Source organism: Melozone crissalis, unplaced genomic scaffold (assembly GCF_028551555.1).
Source record: "Melozone crissalis strain CALT ecotype California unplaced genomic scaffold, PUWL_Pcris_2 ptg000016l_1, whole genome shotgun sequence".
NCBI lineage: Eukaryota > Metazoa > Chordata > Aves > Passeriformes > Passerellidae > Melozone > Melozone crissalis.
This window is the reverse complement of record NW_026535794.1, coordinates 18,867,476-18,886,528: the sequence shown is the minus strand read 5'-3', so window position 1 is coordinate 18,886,528 and position 19,053 is coordinate 18,867,476. Positions and strand designations below refer to the sequence as shown.

At 37.2% G+C, this 19,053-nt stretch overlaps 1 protein-coding gene across 2 annotated transcripts in view; it reads right to left on the bottom strand.

Annotated features, from left to right (window-relative positions):
- Positions 1 to 2,299: 2,299 nt before the first annotated feature.
- The window catches only part of PIP4K2A (phosphatidylinositol-5-phosphate 4-kinase type 2 alpha), a 108,214-nt gene continuing 91,460 nt past the window's right edge, over positions 2,300 to 19,053 (bottom strand). For both annotated transcript variants that reach the window (XM_054274129.1, XM_054274130.1), the window contains 4 exons: positions 11,233 to 11,346; positions 7,529 to 7,772; positions 6,329 to 6,432; positions 2,300 to 4,608 (listed from right to left, as the gene is read on the bottom strand). In XM_054274129.1, the coding sequence (XP_054130104.1) occupies positions 4,528 to 4,608; positions 6,329 to 6,432; positions 7,529 to 7,772; positions 11,233 to 11,346 (543 nt within the window). In that variant the 3' untranslated portion in view covers positions 2,300 to 4,527. The remainder of the gene's footprint in view (positions 4,609 to 6,328; positions 6,433 to 7,528; positions 7,773 to 11,232; positions 11,347 to 19,053) is intronic.

Here is a 19,053-nt window from a genome sequence, read left to right as displayed (position 1 = left end):
GAGTTGAAACAAAGTAGAAGCATTTTATGAACTTGAAGCATATGGAGAATAACTAAAATGCCTAAAAATATTCAGAGTACTGGGTAATAATGAATTTATGCCACCTTGCAAGAAGTATTTTTTGTACCTTAATACTTATGGCCAAATAATTATTTTATTTGATTATCACTAATGGAGATGAGACAGGAAGCTGTGAAAAGGGAATGTGATGAGAAAAAAAACTAAGATTGTGATATTGCTTAATTTGGGAAAAAGGAAAAGCAGCATTTTACTGCAGTTATAGCCACAACTACAGCCAAGGATTAGCTGTGCTCATTTTGAAACTGCACTTTGTGCACACAGGAATTATGAAAAAATTTTTTTAGTAGGTGGTAAATGAATGGCTATGAAATTCTCAAAACAGAAATTCAAGAAGCACAATTTTAACTTTTTTTTTTTTTTTAAATTAGGCATTACAGAAAATGGAATAGGCCATTCTGCCTTGCTCAAACCATTCTGATAATTTTGTTAAATAAGAGAGGAAATATTCAATTTAAAATGTGCAAAAGCTAATATTTGCATTGTTCAGTACACAGAGGCAGGATCACATTAAGAGAAACTGGAAGAGGAAGAGAATAAACTGTTCTTAGAGTCCTCTGTAGATAGAACAAATATTAATGAGCTTAAAGCATAGTAATGTAGTCAGGTAAGATTTCAGAAAAAAAATCTTTGTAATGATAGAGCTAGTGAGGCATGGGAAGAGAAATCACAGGGAAGTCATGGAAGTAGCTCCCTGGAAAAGATAAACCCCATTCTCACCAATGTTTATTTACAGCTGAACTGCTCTGGGACTGACTATTATCAACTTTTCAAGTCCTTTCCAGACCTGTTTTTTAATAGTTTTAATAAAGCAATTTTTAAATTATTTCACCTCACACACAACGCCTTTATCACTTGGCATTGTAAGGGATGTGCTGACTGCCAGAAACAGCTCCTGCCACAGAGAAATCAGGGCAGACAGAGACGAAACAGATTTCTCCTGTAAGTTAACTGCTCTCTATTCTTGTATTTTTTCCCCCATTAAATACAAGAATTTGAGGGAAACCAAAAGGACAGCACATATAGAGAGCAGACACTGGATAAAGGCAGGCTTTGCATCAGAATGCAATGGTCCCACTTGATGCAGGGACTTGCTAACCAGTATTCCTTTGGAAAAGAAGTGTGCACAAGGGAGGGAGCAGGAAATTCAGATTATACATTTAGGTTATATAGTTGACATAGAAAATTATTGTTCAAGAACTTTAAATTTAATTATTTATTTTGTTGCAGCCCTTGCAGTGACAAGCCAGCTGGATCTCCTACGTGGAATATCATCACTGCCTTCAGGAAAGATAACATTTCCTTACACATTGCCATGTACCCACTTGTGCTAAAGGCAGGGTCCTGCAGCTGCTTGCTGCCCACCGTGGCTAATGGTCCAGTAATCTGAGCAGCATTCCTTGGGCACCATGCTCACTCCAAACTCTCAGCAGCTGCAGCAGCTGTGTGAAGTGCAACCTCAGATTACCAGAGACATCATTAAGTGAGTAATTAAGAAGTTGAATCTCTCCAGTCTCTATTGTTTCACCTACTTTTAATAGAACAGCTCCTCAGCCCCTTGTCTTTGGGGTATATCTACTTTATCATTAATTCAGGCATGTATTTTACACATAATACTGCCAAAAATATTGTTGTGCTACATCTGTGCAATAAACTGAAAAAAACAGAGTGACAAATGTATTAAAATAATTAAAATTTAAGTCAGAACAAAGACAAAAAGACACTTTTCTGCCATTTGCCCACAATGTGTAGCACAGGCTGTATCATGCACTGAAAGCCCCAACAATCAGTGTCCTGAAATTCGAGACTAGAAATCCCTCCCTCCTTCCCATGAAAGTCTGGACTTATTCCCAAATATTTTTTAAATGATTGGTTTAGTATAAGATCACAGCTAAAAAATTTCTGCCAATCCTTCTGTCAATTAACTATCATGGATGATCTTGCTGTTTTGTTATTATTACTAGGATTTAGACCACAGATTTGTCAATTACAAACCTCAGTATTTGCTCTCAGAGCCAGTCTCAGCCCAAAACCCCAGAGACTAAACGTTTTAAGCCCCTTAAAGTAAGCATAGAAGAAGCATATTAAAATCTAGTGAAAAATCTCAAGTTTAAATTTTGTCTTACTTTTTTTCCTTTGTGATACAGGCATTTAACATCCAAAATTCATCTGTAAGCAATCAAAACCACAGGTGAAACACAAGAACAAAGAATTTACCTAGTGAGTCATCAAAGTGCTTTATTTTATAAAGCCTTGCTCATGTTTGGAGTGTAATCTAAGCACTAACATACACAATAATGAGTCTTCCTTGCCCTGTCCAAATAAACAGTTTATCAACAAGAGTGAGTGACAAAAATGCTACACAGACAAAATGAATGCTTTGCTGTAAATGTCTAAAATGGTCTAAAATGTACACTCGTTGGCCGTAATTAAATACGTACTCTGAGTACCTTATTTTTACTCCAGGGTCTCCCTGTGGCCTCATACCTTCAGAAGCTTCAGAAAACGAAACTTGGGTGAGAACATAGACAACCAGGGTGTTTAGGGAGAGGAGAAAAAAAATAAAATCAAGCCACAGTACCAACTTATTTAAATACATACAATACAAAAGTATACACATACATTACAGTGCTGCAGACATCACTAAGTCAAACGTAACAAAAATCCCTGTGGGAAAGGCTGGGGAAAGGAAGAAAAATTAGTACACAGCAACAGGGATAGTATTGCCTTTGGCCACTGGAAGTGTAATTAAGGGGCTGCTGTTGCAGGGGCTCCTCTGAAGTGAACCACAACACAGGTTATGCAGAGTTGCAGGCTGAGCAGCACTGACACTGGTTATGGAGAAGGCATGCTGGCACTCCTGATCCCAGTTAGAAATGATGAGAGGGAGGTTTGACTTCTCTTATGTTGCCTACAAAATCTAACAATTTCAATAAAGAAATTTTAAAGGCACAGCTTTAGCACAGTGTATAAGTAGATAAACTTTTAAGCATATGTAAATTTGTCTCTTTCAAGCATGGAGTCTTTCAGGGAAAAATACAAGAGGAGAAGGAATACAATGTTGTTTAAAAATTTTAAACAAGTTAAACATGATCAGCAGAGTTTCAGGCAATGTACTATACAATCAAAATTGAGTAAATGGTAGGACAGGTCATTTTGATGCTGAAAGACAACCTAGGGAAAAATCCCTCCAAAATATCCTTTCGCATTTTATTGTAAAAGAGTCTATCATGGAGGTGAGCGAGACATTCACTTCAGTACACTACTGCATATTACCTCTTGGAAGATGACAAACATTACTTCATTTGTACTGCAAAATAACTTTACATGTAAACTCAAAAGTCTTATATTGTACACGGCTCTGAAATTCAGAAATATCCCTGCTTTCCTAATAATGTAAACAGTAAAATTCAGGGTTCATTTTTCAAGGGATAATCTATAATAAAATACTGCTATTTCAACAGTACAACATAAGCATTTAAACTTCAAATTCCCAGTAAATTACAAGGGAATGGAATTTCTATCAGTGTGCACATCTTTCAGGATGGGTAGAAGATGGAGCTACTATTGCCCAAAACTATGCACTTCTTCAGATAAGCTACTTTTACACTTGTAACATTATTAGTTCCTATATTGCAAGAATATAAAACAAATGAAAACTTCAGGTAACAAAGAGAAATAAGCAAAGTTTTCCCTTAATGTAAGTTTACTATAGCAAAAATGTACACATAGCATGAATGATGTTAGCTCTTTCTAAGGTAAGAGATGCCAGCTCTCAGATGTCTGAGAGGCTGAACTTCCTGATGCAATGTGCTGAAAAAGAAGACAAAAAAGAGAGGGAGGAAAGAAAAGGACAAAACCCAACTGCTAGGAACCAAATGGGAAAAGCCTCCGGCACCAAGGGCTGTTGCAGCTGTGTTTTTAAGGAGTGCCAGTGTGCAGGGTGTAAGTGTAACATTCGCAGTAAGGTCTTCATTATTATCACCATCACCATCATCATCATCATGAAGAATACTGTCATGTATCTTTTTTCAAAATATAAACTGATCCACAGTTTACAGTTTGATATCAATATTGTAGATTTAACATGCATTTACTCTTCCCCACCCCCACCCCACACCTCTTTACTCATTTATTCCATTTCAGCTGGTAGCATCAGAGCATTACTGTCACAGTGCACTCTGAGTAAGCTGTTCTATTTATTTAAATTATTTTAAATTTTTTTTTTGCACACACAAAAGAGTCAGAAATAGCTAGAACTATGCTGGGAATATCAGGCAGCTGTTAAAGCGAGTACTCCACCCCACTTCAGTCATCTTAGCCAGCAGATGTAAACAAAGGGGTTGCTTTCTGTAAGATGAGTGCTTCTCTGAGTTCCTTTTTTTCCCTACACTTGTAGCCATTGCTGCTGTCCCCAGGTCTCGTGTCTGTCCTATGTAACATGATAGGTTACGTCAAGATGTTGGCAATAAAGTCCAAGAAGCGCTTTGAATACTGTTCTGGATTAACAGTTGAAATTTCTGCACCAGCCTGTACAGAGAATTGGGACAAGAGAAGAAAGAAGGAAGAACCAGTGTTTTAGTTGATGCTTTTGTCATTGAAAATGTTAATAAATTTCATGTTTCAGATTTCTAGAACCAGAGACTAGAAACGCAAACCGTAAATTGCGACCCTCAAGTAGAATCTTACTGGTGCCTTTTTAGGCTTCACAGCAGGACACTGACAACCAGTGCTCATCCCTGTGACAGCTATCATCCATTTCTGAAAAATTTTCTTTTTACTTTCCATGCTTCTCTTTACTTTCATTGTACTTCAGTCTTCTATATGAATTTTTACAGCACATTAGCCATGCTACCCACTGATTCACCAGCAGATTCTGGTCCCTAGAGCAGCAGTGCCTTCATACAGAGAAGACTGAATTGCCATACTTACATCTGGCATGTCAACAGTTGTGTAACACATATTGTTATCTGAATGCTACACAGCCTCGTTTGAAACACATGGTAAGAGTAACACTTTTTCAATGTTTATGCATTTAAATCTGGACTCACTGAATAAGCCATATAATTGTTATTTCAATGAAGTAATGATTTCATTAATATTTTTGAGTTTTTCAGAGCCTTACCCATGTTTTTCTTTGTATTTTTTCTGTTTTAGAAAAGAGGCAAGTTGCATACATGCAATTAATGAATGAACTTCAGTGTCATGTGGCTCAGGATGGAGACAGAAATAAACAAAATGAATGTATGAAAGTAATGTTCTGCAATAAGTTCTAATCACAATCAGCTTCAATAATCATAGCTGTTGCTCACAATATATTTCTATCTGTTATTTAAGCCAGAAGTGTGAGCTTTTAAAGTCTGCTACTTTCAAAGTTCAGAAACAACTGCCAGATAATGGCTGCATATGATCTGCATCAACCTTCAGTGGCCCAGAAAGCAGAGAGTAATGAGAGCATTGCTTTAGAGAGACAAAAAAATACCTCCTACAGGCCTTTGCAGGTCATATCATTCTCTACTGTAACTAAAAAGCCCAGAGCCCTTTGCCTAAAATTTCTCACTATGCCCTGACCCTTTAGACACTTAGACACAGGAGGGATTTAAGCCTCATGAATGAATATGCTCTTTTTAAGAAGTTTATGAAATTTGAATGTTAAATCACCACAGGAGTGATAACAGTAGACATAAATCACAAATCTGGAAGACTGGGCTGTTTCACCATGGTTCTTTGGTGTCTGCTGCTAAGCAGCAATTTCAGTCAAAATTAAATAATGGCAGTCAAGCAGAAGCCTTCACTGAACAGTCTCTGAGTATTTAATATGTAAATGAAATTTTCATGCCTGATTTTGTAAATTGCACTTTTTTTTCTGAAGAAGTCTTCTAGAGTGAGCCACGTTATATGTTGAAGAAGTAACTTTCAGCAGGCTGTACCAAACAATGAAACCATCACTAGGGTCCTGCATCTGAAATTAGATTCATGACAGCTTTCATAGAGTGGTGAACAGCTTTGTTTGCAAGAATAAGGTGCAAATCTCACAAATTTAGGACAAAGTCTTAAAAAGCATCTCACTAGAGTTCTCTGTGGGTGGGAAAGCTGTGCACACAGCTGAAAAAGGAGTTCTACTCTCAGTATGTAATGTAGGATTTATTTCCCCTCTCCCTAGCTTTACTGAACTGTCCCCTATCAGGGCACTAAACAAAAACACAGGAATATAAATGAGTAAGAGGAAGAAACCAACACAGATACTTACCCCATGCTTTACTGTCTTTGCAGCATGGGCAGCTTTCTTTTTTGCATCATAATGAGTAAGAATGTCAATAATGGCCATGAAGTACACCTCCTTCCTGGGAGCATCTGCCAACAGCAAACAGGGCAGTAAGAAGGACTTCTGAAACATCTTAACAACGAGTTCTAACAAAGGAGACTTGGTACAACTCAATCAGCAGCTAAGACAGGTCAATGTCAGTCATAATCAAGATGTGTAAAAAGCACAAGCTTAAGCTGTCCTTAATTCAGAGTTTAACTGAACTCATATATAATGCAAAATCCCCTAAATGAGTGTAAAACAAAAAGCTAGCATACAGAAATAGAAATTATTGCTCAGTTAAGGTAACATGGATTTAATCTTTGTGGAAAAACTATGAAGTTTTATATGAAAGGTAATGCTTCTGTGTCAACAAAGAGAATTACAGAATAAACTAGGCTGGAAAAGGCCTTTGATATCATCAAGTCCAACCTATGACCTAACACAAGGCACTGAGTGCCATGTACAGTCTTTTTTGAAATGTGTCCAGGGATGGTGACTCCACCATGTCCCTGGGCAGACAATTCCAGTGCCCAATCACACTTTCAGTGAAGAATTTTTTCCTGACATCTAACCTAAACTTCTCTTGGTGCAACTAAAGATCATATTTTCTTTATGAATCAAACCACACATTTATCCATGTCAATGCTTATAAACAAAAAGAAAAGGTAACTTTCCTGTATTGAACTGCCACAGGTACCCAGTTATACTTAATTTTACACACTAACATTAAACTCAGTTTTAAGCTTCTTACATACTCCTTATGAAGACTTTATTAGTTGCAACACAGAAATTGGGTATGACTGCAGAAATTTTCAAAAAGCAACCAAAAAAAAGAAATATAACTTGGAACACTGCTTTTCTCATTCTTTTTAGACTGTGTTTAACAGTGTTATCTGCCAGAAAAGACAAATTATAGTTACTAGACTTTCTGAAAGGGATGAAAACCCCATGAATTAAATGCTGAAGAACCAGAATAGCTAAGCATTATGGAAATCTTCTTCTTTCTGCTACCACCAAAGAGTAAATTTCCACATAGTCAACTTGTTTTTCAGTTTACATTTGCCTTTACATGGTTGTGAGGACTTTAGAATTCTGATGCAAGGATCAAACCACCTTAACATAGAAATATTTCTTGCTGCTTACTTTCATGGGATTTTATTCCATAAACATCAATAGCTGGATCAAATTCCCCTGGAGCCAAAGGCAGTGAGCTGTTCAGTGTATTTCCTGGACTGTCTGGAGGGGTTCCAATAGGGTGGGTCCCATCACTTTCACCTTCCTCTTCTCCATCATTCTCTTCACACTCTACTTCTTCCTGTTCAGCTCTTTCAACATCATGAATTCCAACCAGCAAGCTGTAGTCCATGAGTTTTAACTGAGCAAGGAACTAGAAAGTGATAATAAGCATTCTATCAATATTGCTGAAGAACATAAGCTCCACTTACAAAAAGGTGTCACCAATTGAGAATAACTTCTAAGACAATTCTGAGAGAGAGCAAAGGGAAGATTAAGTGATAAAGCTGGCAAAGAGATACCTGATTTTACTAAAATGTATTAGCAGCACAGAAATTACCTGAAACTTATTCTGTAGCCCACTCTTCCAAAAGCCTCAGGGAAAAAAAAATCTGTGATTAGTGAAGACCAGTGTGCCTGCAAGCCAAAAACTGTTACTCCTGACTCATGTTTCAGTTAAATTAGATTCATAGGATAGCCTGGGTTGGAAGTGACCCCCAATGACCATCAAGTGAACTCTTGGCCCTGCTGTACAGAAACATCCCCCAGAGTCACACCTTGTGCCTGAGAATATTGACCAAATGCTTGTTGAACTCTGCCAGGCTTGGTGCTGTGGCACCCCCCTCTCTGGCCTCCTTGGACAGCTCTCTTATGTTGTGGTGTCCAAAACCACACACAGCACTTGAGGTGGGGACTGCTCTGTCACTGCTCAGTGTCCAGAGCAGCCTCTGTGCTATCAGGTGTAGAGCATGCTATGATCTGATGCTGAACCCAACCTCTTAATCCCTTTTAAGTCTTATTAAAGAATCATAAAAAACATTCAAATGTTCTTGCAGTGGAAAGCTGTGAAATTTCACACCCTGAAGACATGAAATGATGTCATATTCTCTTCACAGTGACAGGCTCATGATTCACATCACGAAAGCAAAACATGTATGTGAATGAAAGGGTGGCTTTGAATAAAGAATAAGGATGGGAGATTTTAGGAAATTGAAAGATAAATACACTCTATGTACAAACAAAGAGTTATTTTAGTTGAGGAGAACAGCACAAGGCAGAAAGAGGGGGGTGGAAACAAGGAAAGTATAAAAGCAGAAAAATGGGGTAAACAGCTCAAGGGGGCAAAGGACAGGCAGGACAGAGCTGTGCTGCAGCTTAAAAGCAGCACTGTGATTTCAAGCTTGTGAAGCCCATGCTTGTGGTATGCAGAGAAAGTGGCTGAAAATAAAAATTGCTACAGTTTTTATAAACTCTAAGTGGTTACAAAAAGGAAGTCAGAGCAGACCAGGACAGAAGGCATTCGAGCTAGACTTTGGCATAGAGAGAGTGATAGGGATGAAAAAGGTAAAATACTGGGCAATGAGAAACTCCAGTTTGTCAAAATCTGATTCTGAGGAAAGAGATGAGCTGGAGATAACTGTAAATTCAAGTGCTGGAAGAAATATTGTGAGATTGAGAGGAGGTTTTAAGAAGAAGAAGAAGAAACTGTTTTTTAAAGATTTCAGTATAATTTATTTCAATATAATGAAACAATAGATTCTCACAAGACTGGAAGAGATCTAAGTTTGAAGAGATGATACACAACAATATACAATACAAACAAATGAGACTGGCCAAAGGCAATGGGGTGGAAGCACTCCAGGCATATTATTCACTACTTGGTAAATACAGGGAAAAAAAATCTACTAATAATAATACAGAACAGTATGAGAGAGAATGGACTCTTGGGAAAAAACCAGTGAGCTACAAGTTAGAAGAGAATGGCTCTTGGAAAAAAATGTGCTGCTGCTAACAACAAAAAGACTTAGGGAGATCAGCAGAAGGAAAAAAAAATCTGATTTTAAATGGAAAAAATATGTAGTTTTTCTCAGGACACCTGCAATGGAATAAGGAGATGGGAAAACAGACAAGGGAACACCAAAACAGCAGGAATAACTTGTGTTTGAACACAGGAAGGGGACACAGGACTTGATTAGAAGAGAAATATTGAAACAAACATTAATAAAAAACAAGAACAGATATAAAGCTATATAGCTGAGAATAGTATCCCATGATATGTTTAACTATAAATACTGTCTGATAAGATAATCATATATTAAGTGTTGTGCATTTCTTTTCATTGTAGTGAAATGTGAGCTTTTACACACTGGTTACAAAGTGTGTCTAACTGTTATCTAATAAGGGCAAAAAGAACCAACAAAAGAAAAGCAAGGTTAAAGAATAGCTTGCCATTGTCAAAATCAGGAGCCAGATCACTTCACACTAGTGGCTTACATGGATATTAAACATTTCTCTGTATAAACTTCAAACCCATAAAACCAACCTCTCAAGTCATAATCTGGAATCTGCCATTATATTCCCAGTCTGGAAAACGATATAGATCATACACAATCTACTTTTCAGGGTAAGAAAGTATCTTACACATTCCTTCCACACACTTAAGATGTTATCTGCAGCCTACTTGCTGTAAAAGCAGTAGTCAGCAAGAGCAGCACATGTTAAAAGAGCACAAAATTTTAACCCAAATAAACTTATCTCTAGAGCTGTGACATCAGTAGAGCACAGTATTTTAAATATAAAATAAACACACATTGATATTTCACAAAGTATTTATGTTTTCATCATCCTCACCACCATAAATTTCCCATTGTTACTATGACGGGAAATTATATTTCCTCAGAAGCAAATTATTAGGTAAATTCTAAAGTAACAGTATTTTGTTTTGTACAACTAATGAGATAAAATCTGAAGAATTTGGAAAGTCAATTTACAGAGCTCTTTTGATATAAATAGCTGAAAGTCTTATTAAGTCACAGACACATTTTGCTACCAAGTCTTTTCCAAATCTGTCTTTTTACTTGAAAACAGATTTTATTTTTTGAGTATAAAGCTGCAAAATACTGTGTTTAGGAAAAATATTTTAAATTATGCAAACTAATGTCAAGTTGTGTGAACAAGTTAGTCTGATATTTATTATTTGAACAAAATCAGTGAAAATGTTTCAATAAATTCATACATTAACACTTTTCTTACAAGTATTTACTATATTCATCCAAGTAAAATACAAATTTATATGAAAGACTACATTAGGGTAATGAGAATCCAATTACTGTATTTAGATTATTGAAGCACTCTACTCTTGTGATACTTAGAATGATTTAAAACTGGATTACTAACATGAAACAAAAAGGGCATGCACAGCTGTGAGCAGGGCAGATGCCCCTCCTCTGTTATGGACTACAGCCCATATTTGGCCTCAGCTCTGGTGGAGTTCCACCTGTAAAATACAACTAACAATACTCACCTCTCTCTCAGGGGCATTGGGAAGCACTAGGCTTGTAAAGCATTAAGTACTAAGCAGTACCAGCATTTTAACATCACATCATCAAGGCAGGAACAATGTATGGCAACCAGCTATGGCAGCAAGCCATTTATCACATCAGCAAAGCAGTGATCAACTCCTGAAAGTTTAAATTGTGTTTCATTTATAACAGTTAGTTTTTACAGTTTTATAAACAAGAGCTTTAATTAATGAATTACAGGTATGATTTCCTGGGATATCCATAATTTGCCACACATTTTAATTACATGTAACTGAACAGGCACATTCTTACCTCAACATCCTTTTTGAGTTTCTCAAGGAACATCTTTTTGTCATTCTCATCAATATGAATCTTTTGGCCATCATTAATAAAATCATTGTCTTTGAACGTCGGCAGCTCTTTGGCCTGAAACAAACCAAAATTCCTGTAAGAGCACGATTGTAAAGAGGAGTGCAGTGAAGCTGCTGGCCCTGTGCCTGAGAAGGCACCCCCGAGGTGCCTCCATGGCACACAGCTCTCCATAACTGCACCTACAGAGCTCTTTGCTCACCTTACCCCTCCTGGAATGGCCTGGAAGGAATGTGTTACCTGGGCAGCAAATGCAGTCAGGACAAAAGCTCCACTCAATACCACATTTACACCAAACACTGATTTGCATCCAGCTTCTTCCAAGATGTCATTTGTCAAAGCAACTGGCAGTAAGTGAAGTTAAAACAATCCCTCACAACAAAGGGCCTGCATCAGGTCTTACAGAGGAAGTCAGACAGGATTGATTGCATTTTGCACAACCACTGTGGATATTCACAAGTGCCTAATACCAAATAATCATTGGAAAGCATCAGATGAATATTGAATTACGAAATTCTGCTTAAAAGCAGCAAATGCCAGAGAAGACCACTGCCTCTTCAACATGTAATTAATAATCCTGATGTTGGAGCAACTTGATTACCTTCATCTTCAACTCCCTCATGAAGTGATTTGCAACACCTCAAACAGGCTCTGTTTTTAATAGACAGTGACTGGAAGTCTACTCAGAAGGCCCCAGCAAACTGACAAACAAAAGAGCAGTTCCTTCAGGACATTTGGTCAAGCAAGCTAGAAGTAATACTCCTGCAATCAGAGCTTTTAAATACTAACTCCTGCAATCAGAGCTGGCCCATTAAGAGCAATGAACAGCCTTTCTCCCTGCCCCACCTTTAACCAATAGTATGGAAGAACAGGTTTCCTTTACAAGGAAAATGTTACAGAACAACCAGTGCTGCAATTCCTATGAACTGTCAGTGGTCAAGAACTAGCGAGTGCCCTGAATAAAACAATTTCCCATTAATCTGAAAGTCCTTCTCCTAGGAATAAAAGGCAGCTAACAGCCGGCAGGAATGTCCTCCATAAGTTTAACTAGTCAGACATTGCTTATAATCCCACTGGAGATGGTATTTTTCATGAAGTTTATTTTCTTCCTATGACACAGCAAGGAAAAGAACCCGAGAGCTTCTTTCCTCTACTCCCAACAGGTATATCTTGGAAAGCACAGCATTAAAATGTGAGCACCACAGCAGACTCTGGGAGGTCCTTATAGATCTTCACAATGGCTAAAAGTTTTTTTTGCTGTTGGGCTGCATGCACTGAGGTGGCCAAAATATTCAGTTCCCCAGCTGTCCAAATTCATTTTTTTGACCTGGAATTTGTGAATTGCTTGAGATCCCACAAAGCTACTTTTGTTTAGAAAAATGATCCTTTTCTTCCAATAGCTGCTCAAAACCACTTAAGAAATTAGTAACATTGTAACGGTTACAAATCCATTATTAAATTCATAGCATCCCGATATCTATGAAGTTTGGAAAAAAAAAGGTCCTAATCTGGCTGAACTGAATTATTATTGTCTTGCATTTAGAACACTCTGATACATTAAAATACCCTCTAATAGTGATCCTCTATTTATATTTAAAAAAAAAAAAAACAACAAAGCAAACACCTAAGCTGCTGAGATGGAGCTAGAACCATTCATCTGTCCCAGAGTCATTCAGCAGTGCTCTCCTGCTTTACTCAAAAACAGTGCTGGCCACTTTCTGAAGCTCACAATGAATTGTTTACCACAATATGACTGCACAGTGCACACTGATGTTCTTTCTGGCCTACTCAGTAAGAGGTTTAGGACAAAAAGGAGCAGGGGTAACATCAGATAAGCATTCCAGGCTAACAGCTGTAGAGATTACCATACTCAATTGAGCAGAGTGTCCCATGGACAGGGCTAATTGCACAGAGGCAGGACTGTGGATCCAGGGACGTTGCCAACACTGGAGGATGGAATCCAGCGCGTGGGATGCTTAAGAATGGAGAGGAGATTTGGATGAAATAATTTAAGATGAAGCAATAATGAAAAGAATGCAGGAAACCAAGCTTCCTTTATTTTTAGCCCAAAATCACTTAAAAAAATCCCCCAGATTGTTTTTCCACCTAGTATATCCAAGTTATTGATTAAATTAGGCAGAGGTTAAAGTGAAACAAACCCATTAACACAGAAATCCCCCCCCTGCTAGTGCTGTTTAAAGCTGGAGGGGGAGCACAGAGGGAGGATGTGCTGTGGTTAAGATGCTGAGATGCTTGTTTGCCTCCAGGCTGTGCCGCAGGCTGCCCGCAGAGCACAGCCCAGCCACACCGCGGGGCTGCCAGGGGAAGCTGCCTCGCCACGGAGGACAGTCCTGTGGTGGCAAAAATAAACTCAAATTACAAGCAGCGTCTTCTTTGGAAGATGCTAGGGCTGGTAAGCCATTTGTGCAAGTGCCATACTTCACTTTAACCTTGTCTCTAACCTATTTTTAATAGAAGTGAGCAAGCAAAGCTGATCTGCTGCAGTTCTTGCCTGTCATCACAGGACCCAAGGGGCACTCCCAAGGACGTTCTGGGCAGTGAGTCAGCACTCCCAAAAAGCCAGACTTCACTGCCTTGGATGCAGGTTCCCCCAGACCACGACCATCCCTCTGACAATATTCATCTGAGGTAATCTTTATTCACCCAAATACCCATAGTTACAAAGACTTGGCAAGCGTAGAACCATGCAAGTTAAAAGGCAGTTCTGAAGCAAGCGAAGAAAAAGGACAAAGTAAAAGCAGTGGATCCCATCTAATGAAACGAAAAAGCCCTGTGTCAGTGGTTGCCCTCACTACATTATTTGCATGATGCCTCCCAGCCTATTCTCTTCCCTCTTTCTAGGTGCTACTAGACAAACCCCTTTTTCTGGTGTACTAGGCAATATTATTCTCCCCATTTATTTGAAGCTGAATAGTCCCAGGATACTGGTGCAGTCCCACATATTACTAATGACAGACACTGGTAGAAGTGTTTCTAGTAGCACTTTAAATGAAATTTGTCTTAAAATTGATTTGTGAATTTAAGAACCAAAGCCTATGAAATATTCAACTAGGAGGGGCTCTTGTAGTTATGCTGAATTAATAACACATTCGTTCATGTTGAAAAATCCCACTATGTAATTTCTTATATGCTGAAATAAACACAAATAGAATCACATTGTGGCAGTTTAGAGCATTATCTGAATTGAAAAAAATTGAGGTTTTGCTTTAATGAAATAATTGATATGGTTAATTTTTTATGATGTCTCAAATATTTCCAATGAAGCAAAATCCTTGTTGGAAAATGATTCTCCTAGAATGTAATTCATTATAATGAACATATTACTGTCATTAAAGAACTAAATATTTTAAGAGCTGCACAGGAGATGAGCATCTAACTACTTCCACTAAATTAATAATAGATTTTCTTTCTGAACCACCTCCACTGTTTTTAATCTCCTACTTAAAGATGCAAGAAAGGCACAACAGATTTTACAAATATAAAGTATGTATTAAAAAAGCATGTTATCAGCACACTTCAGGTTTGCATTCCAAAGTTTGCCATGGTCACAGAGAATTTTAATGGCAGGAAGATTTCACTGCCTTTGAAAGGCTGAAAAAATCAATAAGATTTCTTAGTAACTAAGATGACAGAATGTGCAAAGCCTCATTCAAAATAAAAGTATAGTGTAAGAGCTGATACTGTTTTGAGTTTAAAAAAACTCCTTGGAATGTAAGAACCAGGTGAAGTTTTATTTCTATGAACATGGTAACAGTTTTTGTGTATTTCTTAGGACATCTCAACTCAGCATCCTATCCTAATGAGTTGAAATGAATATTAGCAGTTTTGTTTCCCCCAAAGAGATTTTGCATACCTCATGACAACAAAAATAATGGTCACAGCTAACATTAATGCTGGCAATTTTGGAAGCAGCTTGATAAAACAGCTGTAGGTCAGGTAAGTTTCCAAATAAGTGACTGAAAAAGGAAAAAAGACTAATTGTCCTCATGATTTGGCAGCAATTTCTTATCTAACAAAGACAAGGTTTAGATTTTAGGAGGAATGCTGCATAGCAGCCTTATTTTTTTCTCTGGAACTAGCCACAAGTCACATTATTCATGCAGCTAATCATGGAAAAATTTGGCTTACAACTTAGAACTTTTGAAAATTATGTAAAACATCTGCCAAGAGTGAAGGTCCACACCCTGGGCTTTTTTAACAGCAAATGACCCACATACACCTTCATTTTTTAAAGTACTGGGCTCACCAGCAGATATGGAAGGCAGTGTTTGAGAAAAAAAGGCTATACTACTAAATATAGTTTGTAATAATTTGGAACAGGTGATTTTGAATTGAATCAAAACTCTGGAGTCACTAGATCTACAAGAGGGAAGAATAACTTCCTTTAGAATTATGCAGTTTCTTGCCTGCAATAGCTCTGTGAGCTGGATCCAAACTTTTGTTGTACAAATTGCCTTGCCCTAGACAGGGGCTCCCATATGAAGGGCCTGCAGCTCAACTTACAAGTCTGTAAAAGGCAGTGGAAATACAGCTGTAACCTCCAAATAGTGTTTGAGGGTAAACATTGGAATGACTTTAGCCAGTACAACAAGCATTTTCTGTAGAAAAAAAAGAATTGTGCAGGATGCTGTAGAAGGGTTAAGTACTCAAGCATGTACCAAAATAGAAACTGTCTTTTCAATGCTCAAGGAAATCCATCCAGAATTATCCTTAGCATTAATGTCTTCCTGCTGCAAAATGAACATGTAACATATAAAATGCAACACAAAATTCCCCTGTTATTTTTTAAATTCTTTTAACATATGGAAAGCAGACTTCTAAACAAAAATGAAACAAAACACTCCCACCCCTCAAAACCATACCAGGGCAAACAAGTGATTTATTTTGAAAAACTGTAATGGGGTTGGTGTCACAATAAGGCTAAATGCTGAAATCATAACCCTGAATGTCTCTCCCTATCTTTGGAGTATGATGTTTTGAAAAGTATAATATCTGTACATTGCAATGTTTAGATTTATTTCACAGATAAGTGTCAGACACTTCACAAGTCTCTTGTGTGAGACCAGCACATAAAGTGGACTGAAATCACTAATTAAAGTACAAAAATGTTCTGAAATTAGTAATTCTAAAACAGCAGGAAAAAACAGGTCAGATGTTGGAATGATCTCCCTTGAATAATGTCTTACATAGTGACACGAAAAGTAAAAAAACCTGAGTCAAGACTGAATGATCTTGTTCCTATCTTTCTCTACTAAAGCCCTTCTTCCTTAGGTTATACTTTCCTCTCAGAAATCAGTTAATTACTATATGCTGTAATATATAAAGTTAAACACAAAGCTACCACCCAGTGATAACTTCCAATCTAATTATCACAGCTATGTACTTTGCATACAATTTAATTAAGATGTAACATAGCTGTCAACTATGGCAATCTTTTTCTCAAAAGAAACTTGAATAGAAAATCCTTTATTTAATTGTATTGACTATAATTTTACTGCACTTATGAATGGTGATTTATGAAACAGCACATACTACAGAGGTGGCAATGCAACCAGTTTTAGATTGATTTAAAAACACATGATAATCTCTGAAATTGCTTGAGAAAGATGAAATGTGGTGGGCACCAGTTCAGTTAGGATTTATTTTTCTTCTTCAAATTTCTTTCTGAACTGCTCACTCAGAAGCAAGAGCTTAGATTCTTTTATCAGTACAAGTAGACTCAGCTGTTACTGCTAATTTGATCTTGTACTGCAAGTATGGCATAACTGTGAGCAGCTAGACTGCCTGGGGAGTTCTGCATTATCCTCATTTCACTTGAGAGGGCAAAATTGTCCCAAGAATGAATAGAAAATGCCCACTGCTAAAATAATAAAAATTTTAAAAAGAGTAGTAAAGCCCAAAAAGTCAAAAGGAGCAGCTGTCAGAATTTGACAACTGTTGAAACATACTGTTCTTTTAAAATCCAAGGCGCCTGTACATGTATGTTATGATACATGTTGCCAAGAAAGTGATGTCTTTATTATTAAAAGTATCATTTGTAACACAAATGAAAAGCATTGTGTGTTAAGGTGAAATTTAAGGGATTGGTGCTTGTTTCTGCACTGATTATCAAAAAACATTGAAATGACAGTTTTGGAACTGCTTATCCATATGTTAGGATATTAAACAGCTGATGACAGTCAAACAGGAGGTAAACTGCAAACAGGGTGGAAAAATACCACTCTCAATCAGGCAACTTTTCATCCTAAAAAACTGATTTAAAACAGTTTGAATAGTAATATCTCTTTTACACTACTAAGCTAATGAAGAGTTATACCATTTTCTCTGATTTCTTATCCATTAAATCTTTTTGCATAATGTCTCTTCTTTATTAATTGAGTAAATAACTTTTAGTTTGATAGGAAGAAGATTCAAGAACAGAAATTTCACCAAACTTGCCTTTACAAAGTAATTTATCTAAAATTTACAGTCTGCATTAGAATGCGACTGAAAGACTTGCTCTTCTGTTTTCTGTCTTTTGCAGCTTTAAGAGAAGTAAATATATCATGCTTAATATTCTGAAAACCATTTGATTACTTGAATGTTGTAATTTGAAACTTGATATGAATTACTTAAAAGCCCATTTAAAAACCAGGCATTGCCAGACAATTTAGCCATACATTTTAGTACCAAAAGCTTCCTTTATTACTCTCACATGTGAATAGCCATACAGTGACAATAACTAATTATACTGTCACTAATTGAAATTTATTAATATTAATGTCATTTCAAGATAGTATTAATAAATTGATTATTTAGCTTGCATCTGGCTAAAAATTAGCTAATAATTTACTACACAGCTCAGGTTTTCAGATTGTCTGGTTTTGTTTAATCCCTATGGGCAATTTGTTCTATGATAGGAGATACCAAAATCTCTTTGGAGAATTTGTTAAAACACCTTCCCTCCTTCCCTTCTAGTCAAACCTTTCTAGTTGCTTCCAAATCTTAAGATTGATTTGAGATTTTCACAGATGACAAGAAAAAGTTTGAAACATTGACATCTATTTAAGAAAAAATGGAAGTAAAAAACCATGCTACAGGGCTCCACTTGCCACTCAGGAATAATGGATCATCTACATATTCAGGTCAAAAGAGTCCTCAGGCCCTGGAATCAGTGGCACATGTGCAGAGATACCTCTCATGACAGCAGCTCTTTGGCACTGCTCAGAGTTTCAGAACCAAACTTCCCTTGTCTATTCATATAAATATACAACACCCTTTTAATCTAAACCTAAAAGCTGTATGTTAGATTTGAGTACTCTAAGTGAGTAAATCTGTTGTCATGCTTACTGCAGGAGATTCAGATCATAGTGATGACAAACCTTCTGAACATCTCCAATGCACAGGGAAAATGTATCCTGGCCCTTTCAAATCAACCAGCAGACTCTAGAACTTAAACAAAACCCATGAAATAAGCAAAATACTAATTCTCCCTTGTTTAAATCCCTAAGAGTCTCAAAGTGTAAAATGATGTTCCCTCTATGAATGTAGAAGGCTACCCAATAATTTCCTTTCTTAGCAATCTTTTTTTCTGAATGCAAGCTTGTCACTTCCCTGCTGCATTGCACTGGCTTTGAGGGGAATGCTGAGTGACAGAAAGCTGCTTCCAAAGCCTCAGACTGTGTGCTTACAGCATCCATAGCCTTTGTGCAGCTCCATCCCCAAGAAATCATACCATTAAAATAGCACAATAAGAATTAGGGG